Here is a 26,055-nt window from a genome sequence, read left to right on the forward strand (position 1 = left end):
AGCAAGCAATGCAGGTGTAGAAGCACGGTGGCTAGGAAAAACTCCCTAGAAAGGCCAGAGCTTAGGAAGAAAACTAGAGAGGAACCAGGCTATGAGTGGTGGCCAGTCTTCTGCTGGTTGTGCCGGGTGGAGATTATAACAGAACATGGCCAAGATGTTCATAGATGACCAGCAGGGTCAAATAATAATAATCACAGAGGTTGTCAAGGGTGCAAGAGGTCAGCACCTATTCAAAGTATCTCTACAGAGTTAAAAAAACGGAGCATGGTCAAACCTTGGTCATTCAAAATACATGGCAGTTCCCAAAGCAGGGCTTCGGAATCTTACCTCTGTGTCGTTCTCCTCTTCTGCCATGGGCTGGGAGAAAATGTCAACTTCCCGCCAGTTGGGGGTGACAATCTCTTTGTATTGTAGTTTCTCTACACGCGTGGTGGCCGCCACCGACATGGGGATCACAATGTTGTTGATGTCAAAGGAGCTCTCTCCTCGCCTCCTCCGGATGGGCTGCTGAGGGGGTGCAGAGTTTTAAAATAAAATAAAACCTTTATTCATACAGCTATTTATGCAGTTAATTATGAACAGGTATGGGGCGTATTTAATGAGGGGAAACGTTCAGAACAGCGCAGATAGAAATGGAACAGAGCTGATATGAAGCCCAATTATACATGACCAAAAATCACATTATACAAAATGCATATTTTATCTGAACGTTTTTTAACATTGCACCATTCTGAACAGAACCCGTGCTGTCACATTCATGATTCACCTAGACCACACACACAGTCAATAAAAGCTGTGATGAGCTTACGGGAGTGTTGGAGAAGCTGAGACTGTTGGGGCCAATGGGGGTGGAGCTCTCCGAGGAGGTGGACAGCTGGCGGGTCAGCGAGGGGCTGTGGAGAGACGAGTGCAGGCTGGCCAAGGACGAGCAGGGGCTGCCCGAGTCCAGGAAGAGCTTTGGGGTGGCTGGAAGAGAAAGGGGAAATAGAGATAAACAACCAGTCATGACACACATCTTTTGCATTATAAATGGATAGCAGATTGTGTGTTCCGAGCAGACGTGGATCAAATACATAACCTATGTCAAATGACGTACAATGAGGAGCTCAATTTAGCTTGGGATTTGCACTTTTGGGATTAGTCAATTGATTCCATTGCACCTGGTAGGTTGATCAAACACAGCTCAACTATTGGTAAGTATTTGACCCATGCCTGGTTCATTTGAGTGGTGCGGTTAACTCACAGCCGTGGGTCCTGTCCAGCAAGTGCTCACGGGGCCTCTTGCGACTGTAGCTCCGGTCATAGGGCCCTGTGGAGGGTGAGGGGAGGCCATGCAGAAGCCGCTCGGCCTTACAGAGGGCCTGGCCCTCCAGCCTGGCGGCGCTCAGCACCCCACCGTTGCCATCCAAGTGGTGGTGTTGTCGCCGCTGCAGCTTATCAGACCGGCTCTTATAGTGAGACAGTCCTGTGGGGGAAAGGGGAGAGACACTGGTCAGGGGATTTTTCATTCTACACAGCTAGGATGGTATGTGTGTGTGTCAAGTGACTTCCTGGTAAAAAAAATAAAAATAAGAAAAAATAAATCTGACAACGTGCTACACTCGCCATTGGCTGACAAGTTCATTTCCAAAGGCTGTGTTTATCTCCTTTGGGTGCGAGTTGGTGTGTATCTTTGTGTCCACAAGGGGTCATGTGTACTCCCTGACTGTGGAAAACACCCTGCTTTCCAAAGGTTGTGTATATAAGTAGGTGTGTATGACTACACTAGGTGTGTATTGGATTGCTTCATATGTGTGTGTGTGGTCCTGCCCACATATACTCACTGTGTGCCATGAGCGAGTTGGCCAGCTTGATGTGCTTTTCTTTGGAGGAGAGCTTGTGTTTGAGCGAGAGCTTCTTGAGGGGCTTGGTCCTCTCGGGGGCCTTGCCCTGCCAGTGGCTCTTCATCACCTGCTGCAGCCGCAGGCTCATACACACATCTAAGGAGAGAAACACGCACTACGTGTTATCCACAAGAAGATATGGTTGGTACAGATAAGAAGGAAAGGGAACAAGTTAGGTGGGGGAATGGGGGGAAGAGGGGTTTAAATAAAAACCCTCTCCATGGTGATAAAGTGTACAGTAGGGAAGTGAAAAGGTGCTTCTGGAACGGCAGTCAACTAGTCTAAACTACTAGTTTAGAGGTGATTACGTCACAAACGGCAATTTGTTTACATTACTGGGGTCCCCTTGTTAGGAGGCATTAAGCAACATTACGAGAGCATTTTTGAGAGAAAGTTACAGTAGTTAACAAATAAGTAAGTTAATTGCTTAGCCCCACAGAAATTCACATTTATTTACAGTTTTTAGCTGAAGCTCCCTCACCTTTTCTCCTTTTTCTGTGGGTGGCGGGTAAACTAGACTAGCTCAGAAGCACATTGTCAGGATTGAAGCAAATGAGCCTAAATGTTATGTTAAAAAGTCACGAGTTGAAATAACCCGTCATTATTTCAAATGTAGCTTATAAGAGTTGGCATGCTAGCTATCACAGCTAACTTCGTTAGCCAACAAGAAAGCAAGTCAAAGCATATCCTCTACACAACAACTATTTCGCCATTCCATTTTATTTTCAAATCCTGTGGTTTGTAGAAAAAAGCTGGATGTCAAGATGAAATCTAGTAAGTCGTATTGACTGATATAGTTAGCAGCAGGTAGCTAGCTTGCTTTGCTGATAACAAATCGAGGCTAGCTAACAACAAAAATATCAGAAATAGTGACAAAGCAGCAGACAAAAAATGACTCACGTTTATTATATAATTAGTCTTTTGACCAGTATAGGCCCACACCACTGTTTCGTAACAGGCAAAGCAGGGGCACAGAGATATATGGAGTGTATGGTATGAGTCAGTACTGGGTTGGCTCCTGGCTCATAGAAAAATAATAAAAACAGATTCTGGTTCTATCCTCCTTGCTCCTTACCGTCAGGGAGAGAGAGGATTGGGTGGACGCCCGGGTCCAGGTGGGACAAGCGCTCCAGGGAGGGAAGCTCGTACTGGGGGTCTTCTCTGGGTGCGCTGGGGCGACCCCCGCATGTCACACAGGAGGAGGGGTTGACCCTGCAGCTACACAGGATAGCGCTGGTTCTCGGGACCTGGGAAGGGACAAACCAAAAGTCACTTGTTTATTAATTTAATCCCATGGGTCACAATAGTTGTACTTAAAACGAATGTGTCATATTATGATGCCTAGTATCATTTAGAGCAGTGTTTTTCAACTCCAGCCCCCGAGTACTGCCTACAGCACAATTTGTTGTTGCCCCAGACAAACTCACCAGATTCAACTCATTGAGGGCTTGACTGTGACTAGCGGGAAAATACAGTTGAGGTGACTTAAGGATTTATGCACATTTTGACAGATGGAATTCCATGACCTTTCACCAAATTTCCATGACCAATGTATATTTAAAAAGTAAGCGATATGTGATAGACACTGGGAGGCTGCTCTCTAATCTCATGCACCATCTCCTGTCATTGTGCAAGGATCTAACACACTCCCTGCACAAAGTAAAATACCTGTTAAGCAACTGTATAAAACACATGGTCAACCCTAGGTCTGGAGATCTACTGGGTGTGCAGGCTTTTGATTCAGCCAGTTCATCAAGTTCCGGTTGAGCAGCTAATTTAAAACATTTTGTTTGTTAGAGGGGGACTAGAATAAAAGCCTGCACACCCATTGGCTCTTCTGGGGGATGGTTGATCCCACTTGATGTATAACATTGCCAGCTTGATGTGCTTGTCTTATGTGCTCTAGAGGAGATCTGCATGGAGGAATGGGCCAAAATACCAGCAACAGTGTGTGAAAATCTTGTGAGGACTTACAGAAAATGTTTGACCTCTGTCATTGCCAACAAAGGGTATATAAAGTATTGAGATAAGTATTTGGTCAATAACAAAGGTTTATTTTCCACCATAATTTGCAAATAAATTCATAAAAAATCCTACAATGTGATTTTCTGCTATTTTTTTCTTCATTTTGTCTGTCATAGTTGAAGTGTACATATGATGAAAATTACAGGCCTCATCTTTTTAAGTGGGAGAACTTGCACAATTGGTGGCTGGCAATACGTTTTTGCCCCACTGTATATAGCAGCATTCCTTATATGGGGGGGAGGTGGGGGCTGGCAGCCCTAGCTCACTATTTGAGAGACAGAGATACTAACGAATACCTACCAACAAACTTTATACTAGAGCTGGCTGAATATGTTTTGACATGTAACTACTTCAGGTTGATGATGAATACTACCTCCAAACTAATGGAACATCGATGGTCTCCACATTCACACCGAGCTATGCTAACGTTTATGTGGGTCTTTTTGAAGAAAGTTGTGTTAATAATGAAAACAAATTAATTTGAGGAGGAATGGGAAAAGAGCTGTCAGACTATAGCATTACTCCATGACATTCAAATCAAATCAAATTTTTATTTGTCACATACACATGGTTAGCAGATGTTAATGCGAGTGTAGCGAAATGCTTGTGCTTCTAGTTCCAACAATGCAGTGATAACCAACAAGTAATCTAACCAACAATTCCAAAACTACTGTCTTATACACAGTGTAAGGGGATAAGGAATATGTACATAAGGATATATGAATGAGTGATGGTACAGAGCAGCATACAGTAGATGGTATCGAGTACAGTATATACATATGAGATGAGTGTGTAGACAAAGTAAACAAAGTGGCATAGTTAAAGTGGCTAGTGATACATGTATTACATAAGGATGCAGTCGATGATGTAGAGTACAGTATATACATATGCATATGAGATGAATAATGTAGGGTAAGTAACATTATATAAGGTAGCATTGTTTAAAGTGGCTAGTGATATATTTACATCATTAAAATTGCTGGAGTTGGGTCAGTGTCAATGACAGTGTGTTGGCAGCAGCCACTCAATGTTAGTGGTGGCTGTTTAACAGTCTGATGGCCTTGAGATAGAAGCTGTTTTTCAGTCTCTCGGTCCCAGCTTTGATGCACCTGTACCGACCTCGCCTTCTGGATGATAGCGGGTGAACAGGCAGTGGTTCGGGTGGTTGATGTCCTTGATGATCTTTATGGCCTTCCTGTAACAACAGGTGGTGTAGGTGTCCTGGAGGGCAGGTAGTTTGCCCCCGGTGATGCGTTGTGCAGTCCTCACTACCCTCTGGAGAGCCTTACGGTTGAGGGCGGAGCAGTTGCCGTACCAGGCGGTGATACAGCCCGCCAGGATGCTCTCGATTGTGCATCTGTAGAAGTTTGTGAGTGCTTTTGGTGACAAGCCGAATTTCTTCAGCCTCCTGAGGTTGAAGAGGCGCTGCTGCGCCTTCTTCACGACGCTGTCAGTGTGAGTGGACCAATTCAGTTTGTCTGTGATGTGTATGCCAAGGAACTTAAAACTAGCTACCCTCTCCACTACTGTTCCATCGATGTGGATAGGGGGGAGTTCCCTCTGCTGTTTCCTGAAGTCCACAATCATCTCCTTAGTTTTGTTGACGTTGAGTGTGAGGTTATTTTCCTGACACCACACTCCGAGGGCCCTCACCTCCTCCCTGTAGGCCGTCTCGTCGTTGTTGGTAATCAAGCCTACCACTGTTGTGTCGTCCGCAAACTTGATGATTGAGTTGGAGGTGTGCGTGGCCACGCAGTTGTGGGTGAACAGGGAGTACAGGAGAGGGCTCAGAACGCACCCTTGTGGGGCCCCCCGTGTTGAGGATCAGCGGGGAGGAGATGTTGCCTACCCTCACCACCTGGGGGCGGCCCGTCAGGAAGTCCAGTACCCAGTTGCACAGGGCGGGGTCGAGGCCCAGGGTCTCGAGCTTGATGACGAGCTTGGAGGGTACTATGATGTTGAATGCCGAGCTGTAGTCGATGAACAGCATTCTCACATAGGTATTCCTTTTGTCCAGGTGGGTTAGGGCAGTGTGCAGTGTGGTTGAGATTGCATCGTCTGTGGACCTATTTGGGCGGTAAGCACATTGGAGTGGGTCTAGGGTGTCAGGTAGGGTGGAGGTGATATGGTCCTTGACTAGTCTCTCAAAGCACTTCATGATGACGGAAGTGAGTGCTACGGGGCGGTAGTCGTTTAGCTCAGTTACCTTAGCTTTCTTGGGAACAGGAACAATGGTGGCCCTCTTGAAGCATGTGGGAACAGCAGACTGGTATAGGGATTGATTGAATATGTCCGTAAACACACCGGCCAGCTGGTCTGCGCATGCTCTGAGGGCGCGGCTGGGGATGCCGTCTGGGCCTGCAGCCTTGCGAGGGTTAACACGTTTAAATGTCTTACTCACCTCGGCTGCAGTGAAGGAGAGACAGCATGTTTTTGTTGCAGGCCGTGTCAGGGGCACTGTATTGTCCTCAAAGCGGGCAAAAAAGTTATTTAGTCTGCCTGGGAGCAAGAAATCCTGGTCCGTGACTGGGCTGGGTTCCTTCTTGTAGTCCGTGATTGACTGTAGACCCTGCCACATGCCTCTTGTGTCTGAGCTATTGAATTGAGATTCCACTTTGTCTCTGTACTGACGCTTAGCTTGTTTAATAGCCTTGCGGAGGGAATAGCTGCATTGTTTATATTCGGACATGTTACCAGACACCTTGCCCTGATTAAAAGCTGTGGTTCGCGCTTTCAGTTTCATGCGAATGCTGCCATCAATCCATGGTTTCTGGTTAGGGAATGTTTTTATTGTTGCTATGGGAACGACATCTTCGACGCACGTTCTAATGAACTCGCACACCGAATCAGCGTATTCGTCAATATTTCCATCTGACGCAATACGAAACATGTCCCAGTCCACGTGATGGAAGCAGTCTTGGAGTGTAGAGTCAGCTTGGTCTGACCAGCGTTGGACAGACCTCAGCGTGGGAGCCTCTTGTTTTAATTTCTGCCTGTAGGCAGGGATCAGCAAAATGGAGTCGTGGTCAGCTTTTCCAAAAGGGGGGCGGGGCAGGGCCTTATATGCGTCGCGGAAGTTAGAGTAACAATGATCCAAGATTTTACCACCCCTGGTTGCGCAATCGATATGCTGATAAAATTTAGGGATTCTTGTTTTCAGATTAGCTTTGTTAAAATCCCCAGCTACAATGAATGCAGCCTCCGGATAAATGGTTTCCAGTTTGCAAAGAGTTAAATAAAGTTCGTTCAGAGCCATCGATGTGTCTGCTTGGGGGGGGATATATACGGCTGTGATTATAATCGAGGAGAATTCTCTTGGAAGATAATGCGGTCTACATTTGATTGTGAGGAATTCTAAATCAGGTGAACAGAAGGATTTGAGTTCCTGTATGTTTCCTTCATCACACCATGTCCCGTTAGTCATGAGGCATACGCCCCCGCCACTCTTCTTACCAGAGAGATGTATGTTTCTGTCGGCACGATGCGTGGAGAAACCCGTTGGCTGCACAGCCCTGGATAGCGTCTTCCCAGTAAGCCATGTTTCCGTAAAGCAGAGAACGTTGCAGTCTCTGATGTCCCTCTGGAATGATACCCTTGCTCGGATTTCATCAACCTTGTTGTCGAGAGACTGGACATTGGCAAGAAGAATGCTGGGAAGTGGTGCGCGATGTGCCCGTCTCCGGAGTCTGACCAGAACACCGCCGCGTTTCCCTCTTTTTCGGAGTCGTTTCCTTGGGTCGCTGCATGCGATCCATTCCATTGTCCTGTTTGTAAGGCAGAACACAGGATCCGCGTCGCAGAAAACATATTCTTGGTCGTACTGATGGTGAGTTGACGCTGATCTTATATTCAGTAGTTCTTCTCGACTGTATGTAATTACATTTACATTTAAGTCATTTAGCAGACGCTCTTATCCAGAGCGACTTACAAATTGGTGCATTCACCTTATGACATCCTGGGGTACTAATGTAAGAAATAACACGTAAAAAAAAACAAAAAACTGCATAGTTTCCTAGGAACGCGAAGCGAGGCGGCCATCTCAGTCGGCGCCGGAAGTCCCATCACAAATTAACCCCCATCACAAATTCACTATTGAATGTGACACTCAACGTGTTCATTACCTCAATGTATGGATTGAAAAATCAAATTAAACCCCGTTTACAACACTATATTGAAAAGACAGAAATACTATATTACAGGGGGAAAGCTTCCACCCTGAGCCATTAAAAAGTTGGATAAAAGCGTCTGCTAAATGGCATATTATTATTATTATTATTATTAAAAGGCCAGTTTATCAGACTGCGCCTTACATGCCACTCCACAGAGGACTATCTAGAAATTCTCCACAATGTGTGAATGAAGCTCTTAATTTGGCATTAGGGAAAACACGAGATGAACTGCTACAAAAAAAAAGACCCACTCGGGACTAAAGAACACTAATGTTCACAACTTCATATACTTTGAACTTTTGAAAAGTGGGAGATGCTGTCAAGAAACTGGCATGTTTTATCATTAGACCCAGCTTTGCATGCTGAATGTAAGAATCCACCACTTATTGTATAAAGGAGGTCGCAATTTACACAATAAATTGGTCCATGCCAACTGCCAGCCACAAAATAAAAATCAGCCAGGCTCTTTTACGCCCTCTTCCAAATGGTAGCTATAAATGCAGAGGTTGTTCACAGTGCAACAACACGATGAAGTGTGAATATTTCTGCCACCCACATACAGGAAAACGGTTCCAAATAAATTACATTATTACGTGCTCCAACACCCATGTTATCTATGTTTATTAAATGCCCATGTGGGCTGTGCTATGTAGAAATCCACATTTATTTACAATTCTTAGCTGAAGCTCCCTCACCTTTTCTCCTTTTTCTGTGGGTGGCGGGTAAACTAGACTAGCTCAGAAGCACATTGTCAGGGTTGAAGCAAATGAGCCTAAATGTCATGTTAAAAAGTCACGAGTAGAAATAACCTGTCATTATTTCAAATGTAGCTTATAAGAGTCCGCATGTTGGCTGTTTAGAAGCTGTTAGCTAGCATGCTAGCTATCACAGCTAACTTCGTTAGCCAACAAGAAAGCAAGTCAAAGAATATCCTCCACACAACTATCTCGCCATTCCATTTTATTTCAAATCCTGTGGTTTGTAGCAAAAAGCTGGATGTCAAGATGAAATCTAGTAAGTCGTATTGACTGATATAGGTAGCAGCAGATAGCTAGCTTGCTTTGCTGATAACAATCGAGGCTAGCTAACAACAACAATATCAGGAATAGTGACAACGCAGCGGACAAAAATGACTTGTCTTGTCTTTTGACCAGTATACGCCCACACCACTGTTTCGTAACAGGCAAAGCAGGGGCACAGAGATATATGGAGTGTATGGTATCAGTCAGTACTGGGTTGGCTCCTGGCTCAACTGTATTTTCCCGCTAGTCACAGTCAAGCCATCAATGAGTTGAATCTGGTGAGTTTATCCAGCCAGGCTTTTTTACTCCTTCTTCCAAATGGTAGCTATAAATGCAGAGGTTGCTCACAGTGCAACAACACGATGAAGTGTGAATATTTCTGCCACCCACATACAGGAAAATGGTTCCAAATAAATAACATTATTACGTGCTCCACCTCCATGTTATCTATATTATTAAATGCCCATGTGGGCTGTGCTATGTAAGTAAAACCTCTCGTTCTCTCAAACATAGAATCAGTGAACATAAAAGTTCAATTAGGAGAAACATGGATTATCCAGTAGCAGTACATGTTAATGACTTAAAACATGACATTTCTACCTTTAGATTTTGTGGCATAGTGGAAGTAAAGATATCAGACGGGGGCGGTGATATAAATAATACTCTGAGCAAAATAACAAGTTATGGGATTTTCACCCTCCAGACATTATTTCCTAAAGGTCTTCATGATGAAATGCCTATGTATGTTATGTTGTAAATGTGAACATGAATTATGCCCCTATTTCAGATTACACTGATGTTTTTCTTGCGCTGTACCCAATGATGTATTGTTATATTTGGTAGCACTTTGTTTTTCGTGAAGACTCCATTCGATGCATTGAACGGATGTGGGTGGGGCTCGGTCTACACAAGGGTGCTAATAAAAAAAACTCAAAAGCTCTGACGAATGCCCCTGAGGCCGACACGTAAATCTTATTAAAGATCATTGATACTATCAAGAGCATTGGGCGGGTTCCTTATTTTTTTCTTATCTTCTCCAACTGTTACCATGCACCTGCAAAAGAGAGCTCAGATGTGCAAATGCCTTTTGAATTTTGAAGCCACATAATCCAAAAGGCTACAAATAAGTTCTCTTAAAATTACTGTTCGCGAATCACATCATGTTTTTGATTCGATTCACCGTGATTGAACCGAATACCAAATAATACAATGGCGAAGTGAATCGTTCGTTAGTCAAAAATAATTATTAAATTATGATTTATTTTTTTAATCGCTCAAGTAAGTACATCAAACTTGTATGGCCTTATTCGAGAGAGTCGGTGGAAAATCTTTTGGGACATGACATAAAAACATTAATACGTAGTAATAATAGTTCAACAGTGAACTAGAGGGTACAAGATGTGTTTTGACTTGGGTACATAAGTATTTTCTCTATTATATTTTATAGGCTAGGCCTACCCGCTGCTGCAATGTCTGTAGTCTCTCTTTCCAAGAGATACGACCCACTAGTCTCGCACACATGCAGGTGATGAGCGCAAATACAGACGCCCTGAAGTGTAATTCTGAGCCTGGCTGAAATGCTGATTTTTATTTGATCGATCAAATAAAAAAACTGCCTCAAATTACATTAACAGAAATGAAGTTACTTTCCATGACTTAAGATTCTATCATTTTCCAAAGCCTTTTCCAGGCTGGAAAACACAATTTCAAGTGTTAATGTAATGTACATTGCCTCCCGAGTGGTGCAGTGGTCTAAGGACTGCATCGCAGTTGCTAGCTGTGTCACTAGAGATCCAGGTTCGAGTCCAGTCTCTGTCGCAGCCGGCCGGACCCATGGGGTGGCGCACAATTGGCCCAGCGTCATCCGGGTTAGAGAGGGTTTGGCCGGCAGGGACGTCCTTGTCCCATCGCGCTCTAGTGACTCCTGTGGCGGCCCGGGCGCATGCACGCTGACACGGTCACCAGGTGTACAGTGTTTCCTCCGACATCTGTGTGGCTGGATTCCGGGTTAAGCGGGCATCGTGTCAAGAAGCAGTGCGGCTTGGCTGTGTTGTGTTTCAGAGGACGCATGGCTCTCGACCTTCGCATCTCTAGAGACTGTACGGGATTTGTAGCGACGAGACAAGACTTACTACCAATCGGATACCACGAAATCGGGAAGAGAAAAAAAGGGGCTAAAAAAAGTGCATGTACAATGAAAGTACTTTCTTGTGCTAAACCCAACAAACACACCACTGAATGTTCTTGAATTGTGCTCGGAGTCTTTCAAGTGCCCTCTTGCAAACTCTAAGCATGCTATCACGTGCCTTTTTCTCAAGAGTCTGGCCACTCTCCCATAAAGTACAGATTGGTAAAGTGCAGTAAAGACGGTTGGTGCTTCCACAACTTATTGACTCAGGTGTGAATACTTATGTAAATGAGATTAATTTTCAATACATTTGCAAACATTTCTAAAAACACGCTTTCACTTTGTCATTATGGGGTATTGTGTGTAGAAGGGGGAGATTAAAAATATTTAAAATAAAATATTGAATCCAGGCTGTAACAAAATGTGGAACAAGTCAAGGCGTATGAATACTTTCTGAAGGCACTATAAGTACAGTGCATTCGGAAAGTATTCAGACCCCTTCACCTTTCCCACATTTTGTTACCTTACAGGCGTATTCTAAAGTGGATTAAATAAAACATGTCCCTCAATCTACACACAATACCCTATTTATAAAGCATTTAAATCAGAAATGTACATAAGTATTCCGACCCTTTGCTATGAGACTTGAAATTGAGGTGCATCCCGTTTCCATTGAGGTGCTTCTACAACTTCAGAGTACACCTGTGGTAAATTCAATTGATTGGACATGTTACGGAAAGGCAAACACCTCTCCATTCGGAAAGTATTCGGACCCCAATATTTTATTAGGTCACAGCATTATTCTAAAATTGATTCAATTTACCCCCCCATTCTACACACAACACCCCTTAATGCACTTCAGAGCAAAAACCAAGTCATGAGGTCAAAGAAATTGTCCATATAGCATTGAGACAGGATTGTGTCGAGGCACAGACCTGGGGAAGGGTACCAAAACATTTCTGCAGCATTGAAGGTCCCCAAGAATACAGTGGCCTCCATTCTTAAATGGAAGCTGTTTGGAACCACCAAAACTCTTCCTGAAGCTGGCCGAGAGGCCAAACTGAGCAATCGGGGGAGAAGGGCCTTGGTCAGGGAGGTGACCAAGAATCCAATTGTCACTTACAAAGCTCCAGAATTCCTCTATGGAGATGGGAAAACCTTCCAGAAGGACAACCATCTCTGCAGCACTCCACCAATCCGGCTTTTATTGAGGCCAGACGGAAGCCACTCAGTAAAAGGCACATGACAGCCCGTTTGGAATATGCCAAAAGGCACCTAAAGAACTCTCAAGACCTTGAGAAACAAGGTTATCTGGTCTGATGAAACCAAGATCGAACTATTTGGCCTGAATGCCAAGTGTCACGTCTGGAGAAAACCAGGCAGTGCTCATCACCTGGCCAATACCATCCCCACGGCCAAGCATGGTGGCGGCGGCATCATGCTGTGGGGATGTTTTTCAGCGGCAAGGACTGGGAGACTAGTCAGGAATGAGGGAAAGATGAACGGAGAAAAGTACGGAGAGATCATTGATGAAGTCCTGAACACTATGGAGCAGGTTCTCAGACGAGGGTTCACCTTCCAACAGGACAATGGCCCGAAGCAAGACTGCGCAGGAATGGCTTTGGGACAAGTCTCTGAATGTCCTTGCGTGGCCCAGTCAGAGCCCGGACTTGAACCCGATCGAACATCTCTGGAGAGACCTGAAAATAGCTGTGCAGCAACGCTCCCAATTAAACCTCAAGAGGATTGACAGAGAAGAATGGGACTAACTCCCAAATACAAGTGTGCCATGCCTGTAGTGTCATACCCAAGAAGACTCGACACTGTAATTGCTGCAAAATGTGCTTCAACAAAGTACTAAGTAAAGGGTCTGAATGCTTACGGAAATGCGATTTTTTATTTGCAGTACATCTGCACAAATTTCTATACAATGGTTTTTGCTTTGTCATTATGGGGTAGTGTGTGTAGATTTACGAGGGGGAAAAAACAATTTAATCCGTTTTAGAATACAGCAGTTACAAAATGTGTGTGTGTGTGTGTGGGGGGGGGTCAAGGTGTTTGAATACTTTCCGAATGCACTGTAGGTAGATCACGGCTTGTTCCCTTGGTCACTTTTTTTAAACAATATGGACTACGGGGAGTGATACTATTGACATGACATTTGCATAGCTTCATGTCAGGGAAAAATATGAGAACAAATTGGTTTTGATATAACAATTAGTCCTTCAGAACTTATTATCCTAGGTTTATAGCCCACTCAAACACACAATATAATCAATAACAATACAGTCCTATGAAATCCACGAGCAGAAGAGGATAAATAACAAAACACTCAACACTGGAAAAAGTTATTGTTTTAGTGCTGGGCAGGAGGAAAGCATACTATGGATCTACATGCATCTACAAGTACACAAGCAGAAACATACCTTGCCATTGAGGTTAGGTACTGTGTTAGGCTGTACAAGTCTCCGTCGTCTGCAGTTGAGTAAGGGGCGCGTGCGGGCGGCCACACAGTTGCTGTCATTGGGGCTGGGTTGGTGTTTGGTGTTACTCTCTGACACCCTGGAGAGGAGAGACAACCAATCATTTTTATTACACACAAGAAAAGAGCAAGTTAGTGCCTTATTTTCATAGGTTCTTCCTCCAAATAGATGCACTTGAAGAATCTAAGTTAGATTAAAGTATTCTGTGTGTGTGTGTGTGTGTGTGTGTGTGTGTGTGTGTGTGTGTGTGTGTGTGTGTGTGTGTGTGTGTGTGTGTGTGTGTGTGTGTGTGTGTGTGTGTGTGTGTGTGTGTGTGTGTGTACCTGTTGAGGACCCCATTGACCGGCCTGCCATTCTGGCCTCTCCAGGGTCCAGACTCTGTGATGGTGACCTGACAGTCCTGGGGAGTAGGCTCAGTCTTAACTCCTGCCCCGCTCACCACCAATGCACTGGGCGCCACACCTCCCAATTCCACTGAGCCCTGGGGGGTGGAGTGAAATACCGTACATCAGCCACAGACATGGAATAATACTGTATAGGCTACCAACTACAGTGAGAGACAAACCCACATCCTACACAAGGTGCGTGTGTGATGTTGTAATTTACCTGCTATATTTGTATCATGTGACTTGCAATGGGATATATTTTGTGTGATAAGAGCTACACTTGACTGTCCCAGACAATTAAGGCCGCATCTTTAAAAAAAGAAAGAAGGACTAACGTATACAGGACGTTTATATAGGTCATGTGTGTACTAGTACTACCACAATAGTGAATAGTGGCACTACTGTGGTATTGCTCATGCTCATCTCTTTACAGGCCACTTTCACATGTACGTGCTGCAGGTCTGGACAGAAATGGTCATTCAAATTAGAGGTGGACCGATTATGATTTTTCAACGCCGATACAGATTATTTGAGGACCGAAAAGGCCGATACCGATTAATCAATTTTTTATTTATTTATTTGTAATAATGACAATTACAACAACACTGAATGAACACTTATTTTAACGTAATATAATACATCAATAAAATCAATTTATACTCAAGTAAATAATGAAACATGTTCAATTTGGTTTAAATAATGCAAAAACAAAGTGTTGGAGAAGTAAAAAAGTGCAATATGTGCTATGTAAGATAGGATAACATTTCAATTCCTTGCTCAGAACATATGAAAGCTGGTGGTTCCTTTTAACATGAGTCTTCAATATTCCCAGGTAAGAGGTTTTAGGTTGTAGTTATTATAGGAATTATAGGACTATTCCCCTATATACTATTTGTATTTCATTAATTTCTTCCATATAGGGGGCGCTCTTAATTTTTGGATTAAAAAACGTTCCCGATTTAAACAATATATTTTGTCACGAAAAGATGCTCGACTATGCATATAATTGACAGCTTTGGAAAGAAAACACTCTTGACGTTTCCAAAACTGCAAAGATATTATCTGTGAGTGCCACAGAACTGATGCTACAGGCGAAACCAAGATGAAATTTCAAACAGGAAATGCCCCAGATTTTGAAGGCGCTGTGTTCCAATGTCTCTTTATATGGCTGTGAATGCGCCAGGAATGAGCTTACACTTTCTGTCGTTTCCCCAAGGTGTCTGCAGCATTGTGACGTATTTGTAGGCATATCATTGGAAGATTCACCATAAGAGACTACATTTACCAGGTGCTCGCTTGGTGTCATCCGTCAAAATTATTGCGTAATCTCCAGCTGTGTGTATTTTTCCATTTGGTTCAGAGGAGAAACCAAACTGCCACAAATGATTTATCATCGAATAGATATGTGAAAAACACCTTGAGGATTGATTCTAAATGTTTGCCATGTTTTTGTCGATATTATGTAGTTAATTTGGAAAAATGTTCGGCGTTGTAATGACTGAATTTTCTGTTTTTTTTCTTAGCCAAACATAATGAACAAAACGGAGTGATTTCTCCTACAAAAAATCATCTTTTTGGAAAAACTGAACATTTGCTATCTGAGAGTCTCCTCATTGAAAACATCCGAAGTTCTTCAAAGGTAAATTATTTTATTTGAATGCTTTTCTTGTTTTTGTGAAAATGTTGCCTGCTGAATGCTAGGCTTAATGCTATGCTAGCTATCAATACTCTTACAAATGCTTGTGTAGCTATGGTTGAAAAGCATATTTTGAAAATCTGAGATGACAGTGTTGTTAACAAAAGACTAAGCTTGTGAGTGAATATATTTCTTTCATTTCATTTGCGATTTTCATGAATAGTTAACATTGCGTTATGGTAATGAGCTTGAGGCTATGATTACGCTCCCGGATACGGGATTGCTCGACACAAGAAGTTAACCTTTGACTATTAGATGTTCTTATAGGCACTTTAGTATTGCCAGTGTAACAGTATAGCTTCCGTCCCTCTCCTCACTCCTTCCCGGGCTCGAACCAGTAACAACGACAACAGCCACCCCCGAAGCAGCGTTACCCATGCAGAGAAAGGGGAACAACTACTAGAAGGCTCAGAGCGAGTGACGTTTGAAACGCTATTAGCGCTCCCCAACTAGCTAGCCATTTCACTTCGGTTACACCAGCCTCATCTCGGGAGTTGATCGGCTTGAAGTCATAAACAGCGCAATGCTTGACGCACAACGAAGAGCTGCTGGCAAAATGCACGAAAGTGCTGTTTGAATGAATGTTTACGCGCCTGCTTCTGCCTACCACCGCTCAGTCAGATACTTATACTTGTATGCACAGTCAGATTATATGCAACGCAGGACACACTAGATAATATCTAGTAATATCAACCATGTGTAGTTAACTAGTGATTATGATCGATTGTTTTTTTACAAGGTAAGTTTAATGCTAGCTAGCAACTTACATTGGCTTACTGCATTCACATAACAGGCAGTCTCCTTGTGGAGTGCAACGAGAGAGAGGCAGGTCATTATTGCATTGGACTAGTTAACTGTAAGGTTGCAAGATTGGATCCCCCGAGCCTACACTGTGAAAATCTGTCATTCTGCCCCTGAACGAGGCAGTTAACCCACCGTTCCTAGGCCGTCATTGAAAATAAGAATGTGTTCTTAACGGACTTGCCTAGTTAAATAAAAACGTATAAAAATAAACTTGAAATCGGCCCTAATCAATCGGTCGACCTCAAATTCAAATGGCTAAATGGGTTAGAGCATGGTTGAAGCAACACCAGGGTTGTGGGTTTGACTACTGCATGGGCCACATATACTTGAATACATGTCAGTGACAAGGCTGTCACCTCTGCAAGTCGCTTTGGATGAAATGTCCATATTACTCTTATATTATTAAACCGTGCACAATTAGCCCAATATTGAGGCGGTGCTGTACCTTGTTGGCACGGATCTGTCGGTAGACGTCTGTCTGCTGGCGGATACGGTACTCCAGGTCTGAGATGTGGGCCTGGAGCCAGTTCCAGTGGCTGATGATGGAGGCCCGCTCGATGGTGTAGCGACTCTCCGCCCGCTTCCATCTAAATCGGAAAGTCACACAGACACACAGGGGTGAACAAGTGTTCATCTAACCAACTTGTCTGTGGTCTGAACTTTTACATGGATAAAATAATTTCATTGCTGTGTAATTGGAATCATTTCTTCTTGAATGCCTACACAAATGAATGCAAAAGCCACATACTATTGCCGAAACATTATGCCAATATCGAATTTTTCAACATTGGATAATTGACAAAATCACACAATATTAACGACCATTTACGTCAAATAGCAAACATTCAACTTCTGTGGCAAAGTATCAATACTGAGGGACGTGTTGTCACGGTTGCTTCTTGTTGAAGAGGCATCAGCAAAAGTTAGTTTGTATAGCTAGCTATCCTCTTATCCCGTTTCTGAATTCATTTGTGGTCGTTTCCTTCTCGCTAACAAAATACGTGAAAGATTTTATTTCTGTACTACCATATCTCGATAACATAACCAAGTCTGTCACTGGCATGGGCCGGTAAATATCCTACAGCTAGCCAATCGTGGCCGCAAGCTAAAACCAGAAAGAGAGCGAGAATTCACTGTTTCATCTGCTGCTGGTTTGATGTTTACTCAAATAAGTATTTCCACATGTAATTGATTAAATCAGATTTTTATTCTATAAAGACTAATTGTGTCAATATGTTGTGATTGTAGAAAAATCCTCAGCCGTTTTCCATACTAAAACGTAAAGTACAACTTGGTGCGTACCAGCTTACACCATGTTTGAACTACAGTAGGCACACCGTGCGAGTCAAAACTACAATCATATGTTTGGGCCATTTCGAGCAATCTTCGGCAGGTAGCCTAGTGGTTAAGAGTGTTGGGTCAGTAACTGCAAGGACACTGGTTCGATTCTCCGAGGTGAAAAATCTGTTGATGTGCCCTTGAGCAAGGCACTTAAGCCTAATTGCTCCTATTTGAATTTTTTTAAATAAATATTTTCAACTAGGCATGTCAGTTAAGAACAAATTCTTATTTACAATGACGTCCTACCAGGGAACAGTAGGTTAACTTGCATTGTTCAGGGGCAGATCGATGGACTTTTACCTCGTCTGCTAAGGGATTCGATCCAGCAACCTTTCGGTTACTGGCCCAGCGCTCTAACCACTAGTAGGTAACCTGCCGCCCCCATAAGACGCTCTAGATAAGAGTGCCTGCTAAATGACTAAAATGTAAATGTTTGTGGCTTTTATAGGCAGGGAGCATAAATTGTACAGAGCATTCAGAAAGCATTCAAACCCCTTCACTGTTTCCACATTGTTACGGCCTTATTCTAAAATGAATTAAATTTGTTGTTTTTCAGGTTTTCATCAAGGATCTCAGTACTCATCTTTCCCTCGATCCTGACCAGTCTCCCAGTCCCTAAAAAACATCCCCACAGCATGCTGTTGCCGCCGCCACACTTTACCGTACCATGGTGCTAGGTATCCTCCAGACGTGACGCTTCACATTCAGGCCAAAGAGTTCAATCTTGGTTTCATCAGACCAGAGAAACTGGTTTCTCATGGTCTGAATCCTTTAGGTTCCTTTTGGCAAACTCCAAGCGGGATGTCATGAGCCTTTTACTGAGGAGTGGCTTCCGTCTGGCCACTCTACCATAAAGGCCTGATTGGTAAGAGTGCTGGAGAGATGGCTGTCCGTCTGGAAGATTCTCCCATCTCCACAGAGGAACTCCGGAGCTCTGTCAGTGTGACCATCAGGTTCTTGGTCACCTCCCTGAACGAGGCCCTTCTCCCCCGATTGCTCAGTTTAGCAGGGCGGCCAGCTCTAGGAAGAGTCTTGGTGGTTCCAAACAACTTCCATTTAAGAATGATGGAGGCCACTGTGTTCTTGGGGACCTTTAATGTTGCAGAAATGATTTGGTACCCATCCCCAGATCTGTGCCTCAACACAATTCTGTCTCGGAGCTCTATGGACAATTCCTTTGGCCTCATGACTTGGTTTTTGCTTTGACATGCACAGTCAACTGTGGGACCTTATATAGACAGGTGTGTGCATTTCCAAATCATCTACAATCAATTTAATTTACCACAGGTGGACTTATCAAGTTGTAGAAACATCTCAATGATGATCAACGGAAACATGATGCACCTGAGCTCAATTTCGAGTCGCATTGCATAAAGTCTGAGTACTTATGTAAACAAGATGTTTTTAATCTGTAATTCATTCGCAATCATTTCTAAAACCCCATTTTCGCTTTGTAGTAATGGGGTAGTTGGGTGTAGATTGATAAACGAATACATTTTAGAATAAGGCTAAAGTAACAAAATCACAAAAAAAATTAAGGGGTCTGAATACTTCCCGAATGCACTATACATCCACTATCTTCTACCTGGCCTTTAAAAAGGTAGACTGTGATATGATGAAGATGCTGAAAGTACATATTGGGTCAATTTCCACAACTACTTAGGGCGTTGAAGCACAAGACTCAATTTCGCACTGTTTTGGACCACGTAAAAGTGTGAAGCAAACCCCGAGCTCATGTGACGAACTGTGACTGAAACATTTCACCCATCGCAATATCTTTTCGCTGCTCGTGGCAATGTAATTTCTGAATATTTTTTTCCTCGCACATAACAAGCTGGTAAACTATTATACTATTAGAATAGTACATTTTTTTACGATGGCGCTGGAGGGGAGGGCTGCTGTCTTAACGGCTCTTAACCAACCATGCTATTTTGTTTGTTTTTTTGCGTTGTTCCTAACTTTTTTTTGGACATAATGCTGCTGCTACAGAGCTTCACGTTCCAAATCACCAACAAACTAACATGGTCCAAGCGCACCAAGACAGTCGTGAAGAGGGCACGACAAAATCGATTTCCCCTCAGGAGACTGAAAAGATTTGGCATGTGTCCTCAGATCCTCAAAAGGTTCTACAGCTGCACCCTTGAGCATCCTAACGGGTGGCATCACTGCCTGGTATGGCAACTGCTCGACCAAGGCACTACAGCGGGTAGTACGAACGGCCCCAGTACATCACAGGTGCCAAGCTTCCTGCCATCCAGGACCTCTATGCCAGACTGTGTCAGAGGAAGGCCATAAAAATTGTCAAAGACTCCAGCCATCCTAGTCGTAGACTGTTCTCTCTGCTACCGCATGGCAAGCGGACCGGAGCGCCAAGTCTAGGTCCAAGAGGCTCCTAAATAGCTTCTACCACCAAGCCATAAGACCCCTGAACAGCTAATCAAATGGCTACCCAGACTATTTGCATTGCCCCCTCCCCCCTCTCTGGAACGCTGCTGCTACTCTCTTATCTATGCATAGTCACTTTAATAACGCTACCTATATGTACATATTACCGCGATTCCGGTGACCCCGCATATTGACTCTGCACCGGTACCCCCTGTATTTAGCCCTGCTATTATTCACTTTCAGTCTTTAAATAGTTATTACGTATGTAAATACACATTTTAATGTAAGGTCTACTACACCTGTATTTTGCGCAAGGGACAAATAACATTTGACAGTGGTTTTGTTGCTTGTTACTCATCTTTTTGTGTGAGGAAAAGTAAATGTGGACAGTTTTTACAACTTCAAAGAACGCCTCTGCAAAAATATTTCTTCATGTTCTATAATTTTTGGGAGTGGCAGCGACATTATAGCAGCAGCCGATGCAATGGGGAACAGCAGTGGCCGCTGGTACTTTCTTTCCTAAGATCCAATAAGAAGGACTAAGCCGTTGCATCCCTGATTGCGTCGGTCTTCACCTCAACTTTGAGCCGAGGGCTGTGAGAAGGACCCGATCACGGGCATTAGCGAATAAGAACTGGGATGTGTGCCAGTGAGAGGTGCTCCGGAGCGCAGAGAAAGGAAAGAGTAGTGCGAATTTGACAGGCAGAAGTGAATTATAATTATTGTAGGCCCGAGGGCACAACGGCCACTTTGGCCGCAAGGCATGGATTTTGGGGGGCTAGTGGTGTAGTGTGAACGCAGTTTACGCGTGTTACCCACCTTCTGCATAAAAATGCATTGCAAGTATAGGGAGCGTTACTGCATTCACCACAAACTCAATTTAACCTGTTGATCCTACCCTCTACTTTTTCGAACATCCTGTTAAAAATCGCACAACATTTCAGCGCCCTGCTACTCATGCCAGGAATATAGTATATGCATATGATTAGTATGTGTGGATAGAAAACACTCAGACGTTTCTAAAACTGGTTAAATCACGGCTGTGACTATAACAGAACGTGCGTTTCATCGAAAAGCGCAGGAAAATCTGATCACTGAAAACTGGAAAATATATCAACGCGCCACTTGAATGCATTGTTGAATAGAAACCACATTACCTGGAGCAGAGGTTGCAATACCTATAGCTTCCACAGGATGTCAACAGTCTTGTCATTTGCCTAGGATTTCCTTCTTGTTCAAACGGACAAGAGGCAGCCCATTTCTTCTGGTCTCCGACCGGATAATTTGGTTGAGATTTACCCGGACATTATTTCAAGACGTACAGCTATAGAATATACATCGCCTCGTGATCAATTTGATTGATTATTAACGTTTACTAATACCTAAAGTTGCATTACAAAAGTATTTCGAAGTGTTTTGTGAAAGTTTATAGTCGACTTTTTTAATTTTAAAAAATGACGTTGCGTTATAAAACTCTGTTTTTTCCTTGATCACACAGTCTTCATAGATCGATATCTAGGCTATATATGGACCGATTTAATCGAAAAAAAGACCCAATAGTGATGTTTATGGGACATCTAGGAGTGCCAACAAAGAAGATTGTCAAAGGTAATGAATGTTTTATATTTTATTTCTGCATTTTGTGTCACGCCGACTATGCTAATTATTTTGTTTACGTCCCCTGCGGTTCTTTAGGGGTGTTGCATGCTATCAGATAATAGCTTCTCATGCTTTTGCCGAAAAGCATTTTAATAATCTGACTTGTTGGCTGGATTCACAACGAGTGTAGCTTTAATTCAGTACCCTGCATGTGTATTTTAATGAACGTTTGAGTTTTAACGAGTGCTATTAGCATTTAGCGTAGCGCATTTGCATTTCCAGATGTCTAGATGGGACGCCTGCGTGTCCGGTGGAGGTAAGAGGTTAAGTATCTAGATTTACCACCACATCACTGATTATCACAAAAGGCGGAATTCTTTTTTGGATAAAGGACAAAGTGACATACTGTGGTATAGGATAATAGATCAGGAATATGATAAATTAAATTCAGTCAATACAGGAAGAAAACTTAAATTCCAACTCCAATTGTCCTAATTGAAAAGCAGTGAGGAAAACAGGAATTTAATTTTCACTAATCTTTCTTCAGGATACCTGGTGGCTTATAAATGCAATGCAAGTTCTCTAGGTATTGCAGATAGAAATGTAAGGCATAGAGCCAAGGAGATTCTCATCTCAGGCAAAAGAGACAGCTAGACGCATATTATTTCCGTAACACCACGCCCTCCTGAACAAGCTCTTATCTAATCAATGAACCCGGTATCTCATTTAAATATCTGGGGCTGCGTCCCAAATTGGCACCCTAACAGCAGCAGCATGAAGCACCATATTGCACATTCGATTGCACCAATCAGTCAGGGACTGTGGCGTGCCTCGCAGATAGGCAAGTGTTGAATTGATCTGCCGTGGGGGACCAGGCTGGTCTATACACGTGTTGTAGGATACGTCAGCTCAGGTGGTGATCCATTTCTTCCCTGTCAAATAATAAACATTTGTGGGTGAATCTCAAATTGTATTTGCTTGATTCCTCCGAGGTTCCTCCAGTCTGATTTTCTCCTCCAATCCATTTTGAGTAGGGAGGCAAGGAGGGGCACAAGAAATCAAGAAAATACAATAGAGGTTCCCCCACTGTATTCTGTATTAGCCACTCCCAAAAAGCTGTAGTAGGTCAATCTAGCTGGCAAACAAAGCAAGCCATGTGGTAGAAAGGTCACATAGAAGGAGAAGCAGGATGCAGAATACTACAGGGACAATTAATTAAATAAGCCTAATTTATTAAGACTGGTGGCCAGGCCTGGGTCACATGTAGTAGGCAAGCATTGTGGAAGGTTGCAGATTAACATGTGATGACTAGAGCTGATGTGATACATTTTTCTAACATGTCAGAGGCATGTGTCCCATAATATATTACAACAATGTTGTGGCCTGCTGAACGCAGCCCTGGGGCATGTCCATTAGGCAGCAAACGGAAGAAAACAGACGGAAACGGGGGGACTAAAAGAAACAGGGAGGGACTACATTTCAGTTGCAAAGCATTTTACAACGTTTCTGCTGTATGCCTTATTGAACATGACGCTGATCGTCTCTTTCAACCAAATATCCCCACCCTGCATAGAAAGATGCTGACTTGAGGATCAGTGACCTCATATATCAGAGTGAGGGTCTAAAGGAGGAAGGACATAACTGAGCAGGGAAAATCCTCCCTCCCAATAAACAAGGAGCTCCATCTTGCCATCTCCCAACCAGCTTCACACGCCATCCTCCCTCACTTCACACCCCACCAGCAGCACTCACTACCAAGCCTGTTTTTGTCTGTCAGCACATTCCCCAATGTGGCATTTTCCTAAACACAGCACATATGTTATACACAGTAACCAGCACCACAGCATAATACTAACCTTGGCTTACAACACCAAACACCCTGCAATAGTCGTGCTAAAGGCTTCCAAAAACCAGCAGGCTAGCCAACAGCATAAGGCTTGATGTTGAGGGCCAGGCAATGTCCAGCATCACAAGCACACCTTCCTGGGGAAGAATGCAGACTTGAAATATAGATGTCAGTGCTACTAGAGCTGCAAAGGTCATTCAAGGCCTTCAGTTGGGCCATCTCAATCACTGATTGGTTGTCACCTACGTGACCAACTTGACAGGCTAGAACACAGAGCAAAATCAGTTTTAATCTCAAATTGACAAAAATATGCCAAATATGATTATTTGGGCATGTGCATTACAGAAGGGCTCCAGAATATGACCAATTTAGCTACATTTAGTTGACTGATGTAGTTGGCAAGGTAACGGTTGTTTAACTTAACAGGAAAAAAACTAAACTGGTGTTTTTTCCCAGTGCTGAGCTAGTAGTCTAACGTTAGCTAATGTTTCAACCCTTCGGCTAAAGTGAATTAGCTAGATAGTAGCTAACACAGCCAGTTAAGCTCTAGCCTGTAGCTATCAGTCAGATATTAATAATAGCCACCTCATATTGCCATCTAACAGTCATTGTTTGAATGTAAATGTTTTGTAGCCTTTTTGTCCTGTTTCAAACTATTCATTTAGCTAGCTTTCACCAGTTGATGTACTGTTAAGAGAGCTGGCCAAAACTAAGCATAATTTCTGCCAAATTCACACTAGACCCGAATCAAACAATGAAACTAGCAACCAAACGATTTTAGATCAACAATTTACCTTTTTTGTGCAACGTGAGTTATTATTAATGTCAGTATAGCACTTTAATGTAATTGATTTATTAGTTTCACTAGCTAATTCCCTGCTTTTCACACTGACAAGGTATAAACAGCTCTACAGGCTTCACAGTCATGGTGCAGCATCAGTACACAACACTATGATTATTATGTCTTAGCAGGATGAGATGGTGACAGGTGTCCCAGCAGGGTCAGACTTCCAGGGAAGACCAGTCTACGGAGCTCAGGTGAAATGCAGTGAATTCACAATATCAGTGAATGATACAAAGCTCCATCTTGAGTTGATGGGTAGACCTACAGTAGCTACAGGACAGCAGCTTAAGCCTAAAGTTAGTTTGGGATCTGAGCTTAATGGTCATTTCAATTATTGATCGATTCTATTCTTGGATAATATAAAGTATAAATATACATCAAGTTAATTCTTTGTCATGCCTCATCTTTGGAGGATCAGAGGGTTACAGGTCTCAGCAGGGTCAGGCAGCAGGGAAGACCAGGCTGTGATGGAGCTGAGGTGAATTTTCACAGACGCAACACTTTATTTTCCCTGTGCAGCAAACACTGGAGGGCCAGACGCGTCAAAGATTGACACTATTTTACGGCAGTCTGACAAACCTCCAAACTGTAAACAAGGGTTAATAGAGGCTTTTGCCAATGACAATGCATGTAAAACAAAAATGAGGAAGACCTGGTAGAAGCTATTGATGAATGGATAGTGATATGTTTGCATGCCAAGTTGATATAATCTCAGACATAAATTACTGCAGTTTAAGAACATCCATAGAACACACTATATGCCAGTGTAACTTAATAACATGCAGAGGAATTACATTTCAGAGTGCTGGTGGGGTAAAACACAAAAAAGATACATATATTGTCTTGAATTCAGGCAGAGTATTTTCTTATATCGGAGGATGTCTACAGATTCTCACTTCTCCCTGTTTTTGTTTGCTTGTTGATACTGGAGACTTATCAAACAAAACAGTGTAACCAAGCATCCAAGAAATGCATTGCCATTAATTGGAAGGTTGGTTATCCTCCCACAATGGAAGGCAGAAATGTCAGGTTATGCATCAATAGATTTGATTTAATACAATATTAAGGTTATACTGGGAAACTTTCACGAGGTCTGGATGCCTTTTATGGAATATTAAGACAAAAGGAGTCTATTGAAATATTCCCACGTCAGGGGAGATACACATTTAGGAAATCCCTAGCTGCTGGGCTGCCCAGTCCTGGCCTTGGGGGTCTACCGTCCTGTGGTTTGTCACTCTGGCCTTGGGAGTACACACCCAAAACAATTATGAATGTTTCACTAAGATCCTAAATCCGAGTGGAGTGTGTTGACTTGGTGCACTTCAGGGTGGTGGATCCCTAGGCACAGGACGAGGCGACGCAACTATATTGTGTGCATGTAAAATATCTCTACAGGCCTATGAGATGAATAGGGTGTGCGGTTTCTGTGTGTTATGCAGCTGTA

At 43.2% G+C, this 26,055-nt stretch overlaps 1 protein-coding gene across 6 annotated transcripts in view; it reads right to left on the reverse strand.

Moving 5' to 3' along the window:
- kansl1a (KAT8 regulatory NSL complex subunit 1a) overlaps positions 1-26,055 on the reverse strand; it is a 61,338-nt gene that overhangs the window by 3,277 nt on the left and 32,006 nt on the right. For 5 of the 6 annotated variants that reach the window (XM_046369263.1, XM_046369264.1, XM_046369265.1 and 2 more), the window contains 8 exons: positions 17,042-17,183; positions 14,034-14,191; positions 13,654-13,789; positions 2,959-3,130; positions 1,824-1,979; positions 1,244-1,465; positions 809-966; positions 328-507 (listed from right to left, as the gene is read on the reverse strand). In XM_046369263.1, coding sequence (XP_046225219.1) covers positions 328-507; positions 809-966; positions 1,244-1,465; positions 1,824-1,979; positions 2,959-3,130; positions 13,654-13,789; positions 14,034-14,191; positions 17,042-17,183 — 1,324 coding nt within the window. The remainder of the gene's footprint in view (positions 1-327; positions 508-808; positions 967-1,243; positions 1,466-1,823; positions 1,980-2,958; positions 3,131-13,653; positions 13,790-14,033; positions 14,192-17,041; positions 17,184-26,055) is intronic. The other variant, XM_046369267.1, reaches the window with a different exon arrangement.

Source organism: Oncorhynchus gorbuscha, linkage group LG11, assembly GCF_021184085.1.
Source record: "Oncorhynchus gorbuscha isolate QuinsamMale2020 ecotype Even-year linkage group LG11, OgorEven_v1.0, whole genome shotgun sequence".
Classification (NCBI taxonomy): Eukaryota; Metazoa; Chordata; class Actinopteri; order Salmoniformes; family Salmonidae; genus Oncorhynchus; species Oncorhynchus gorbuscha.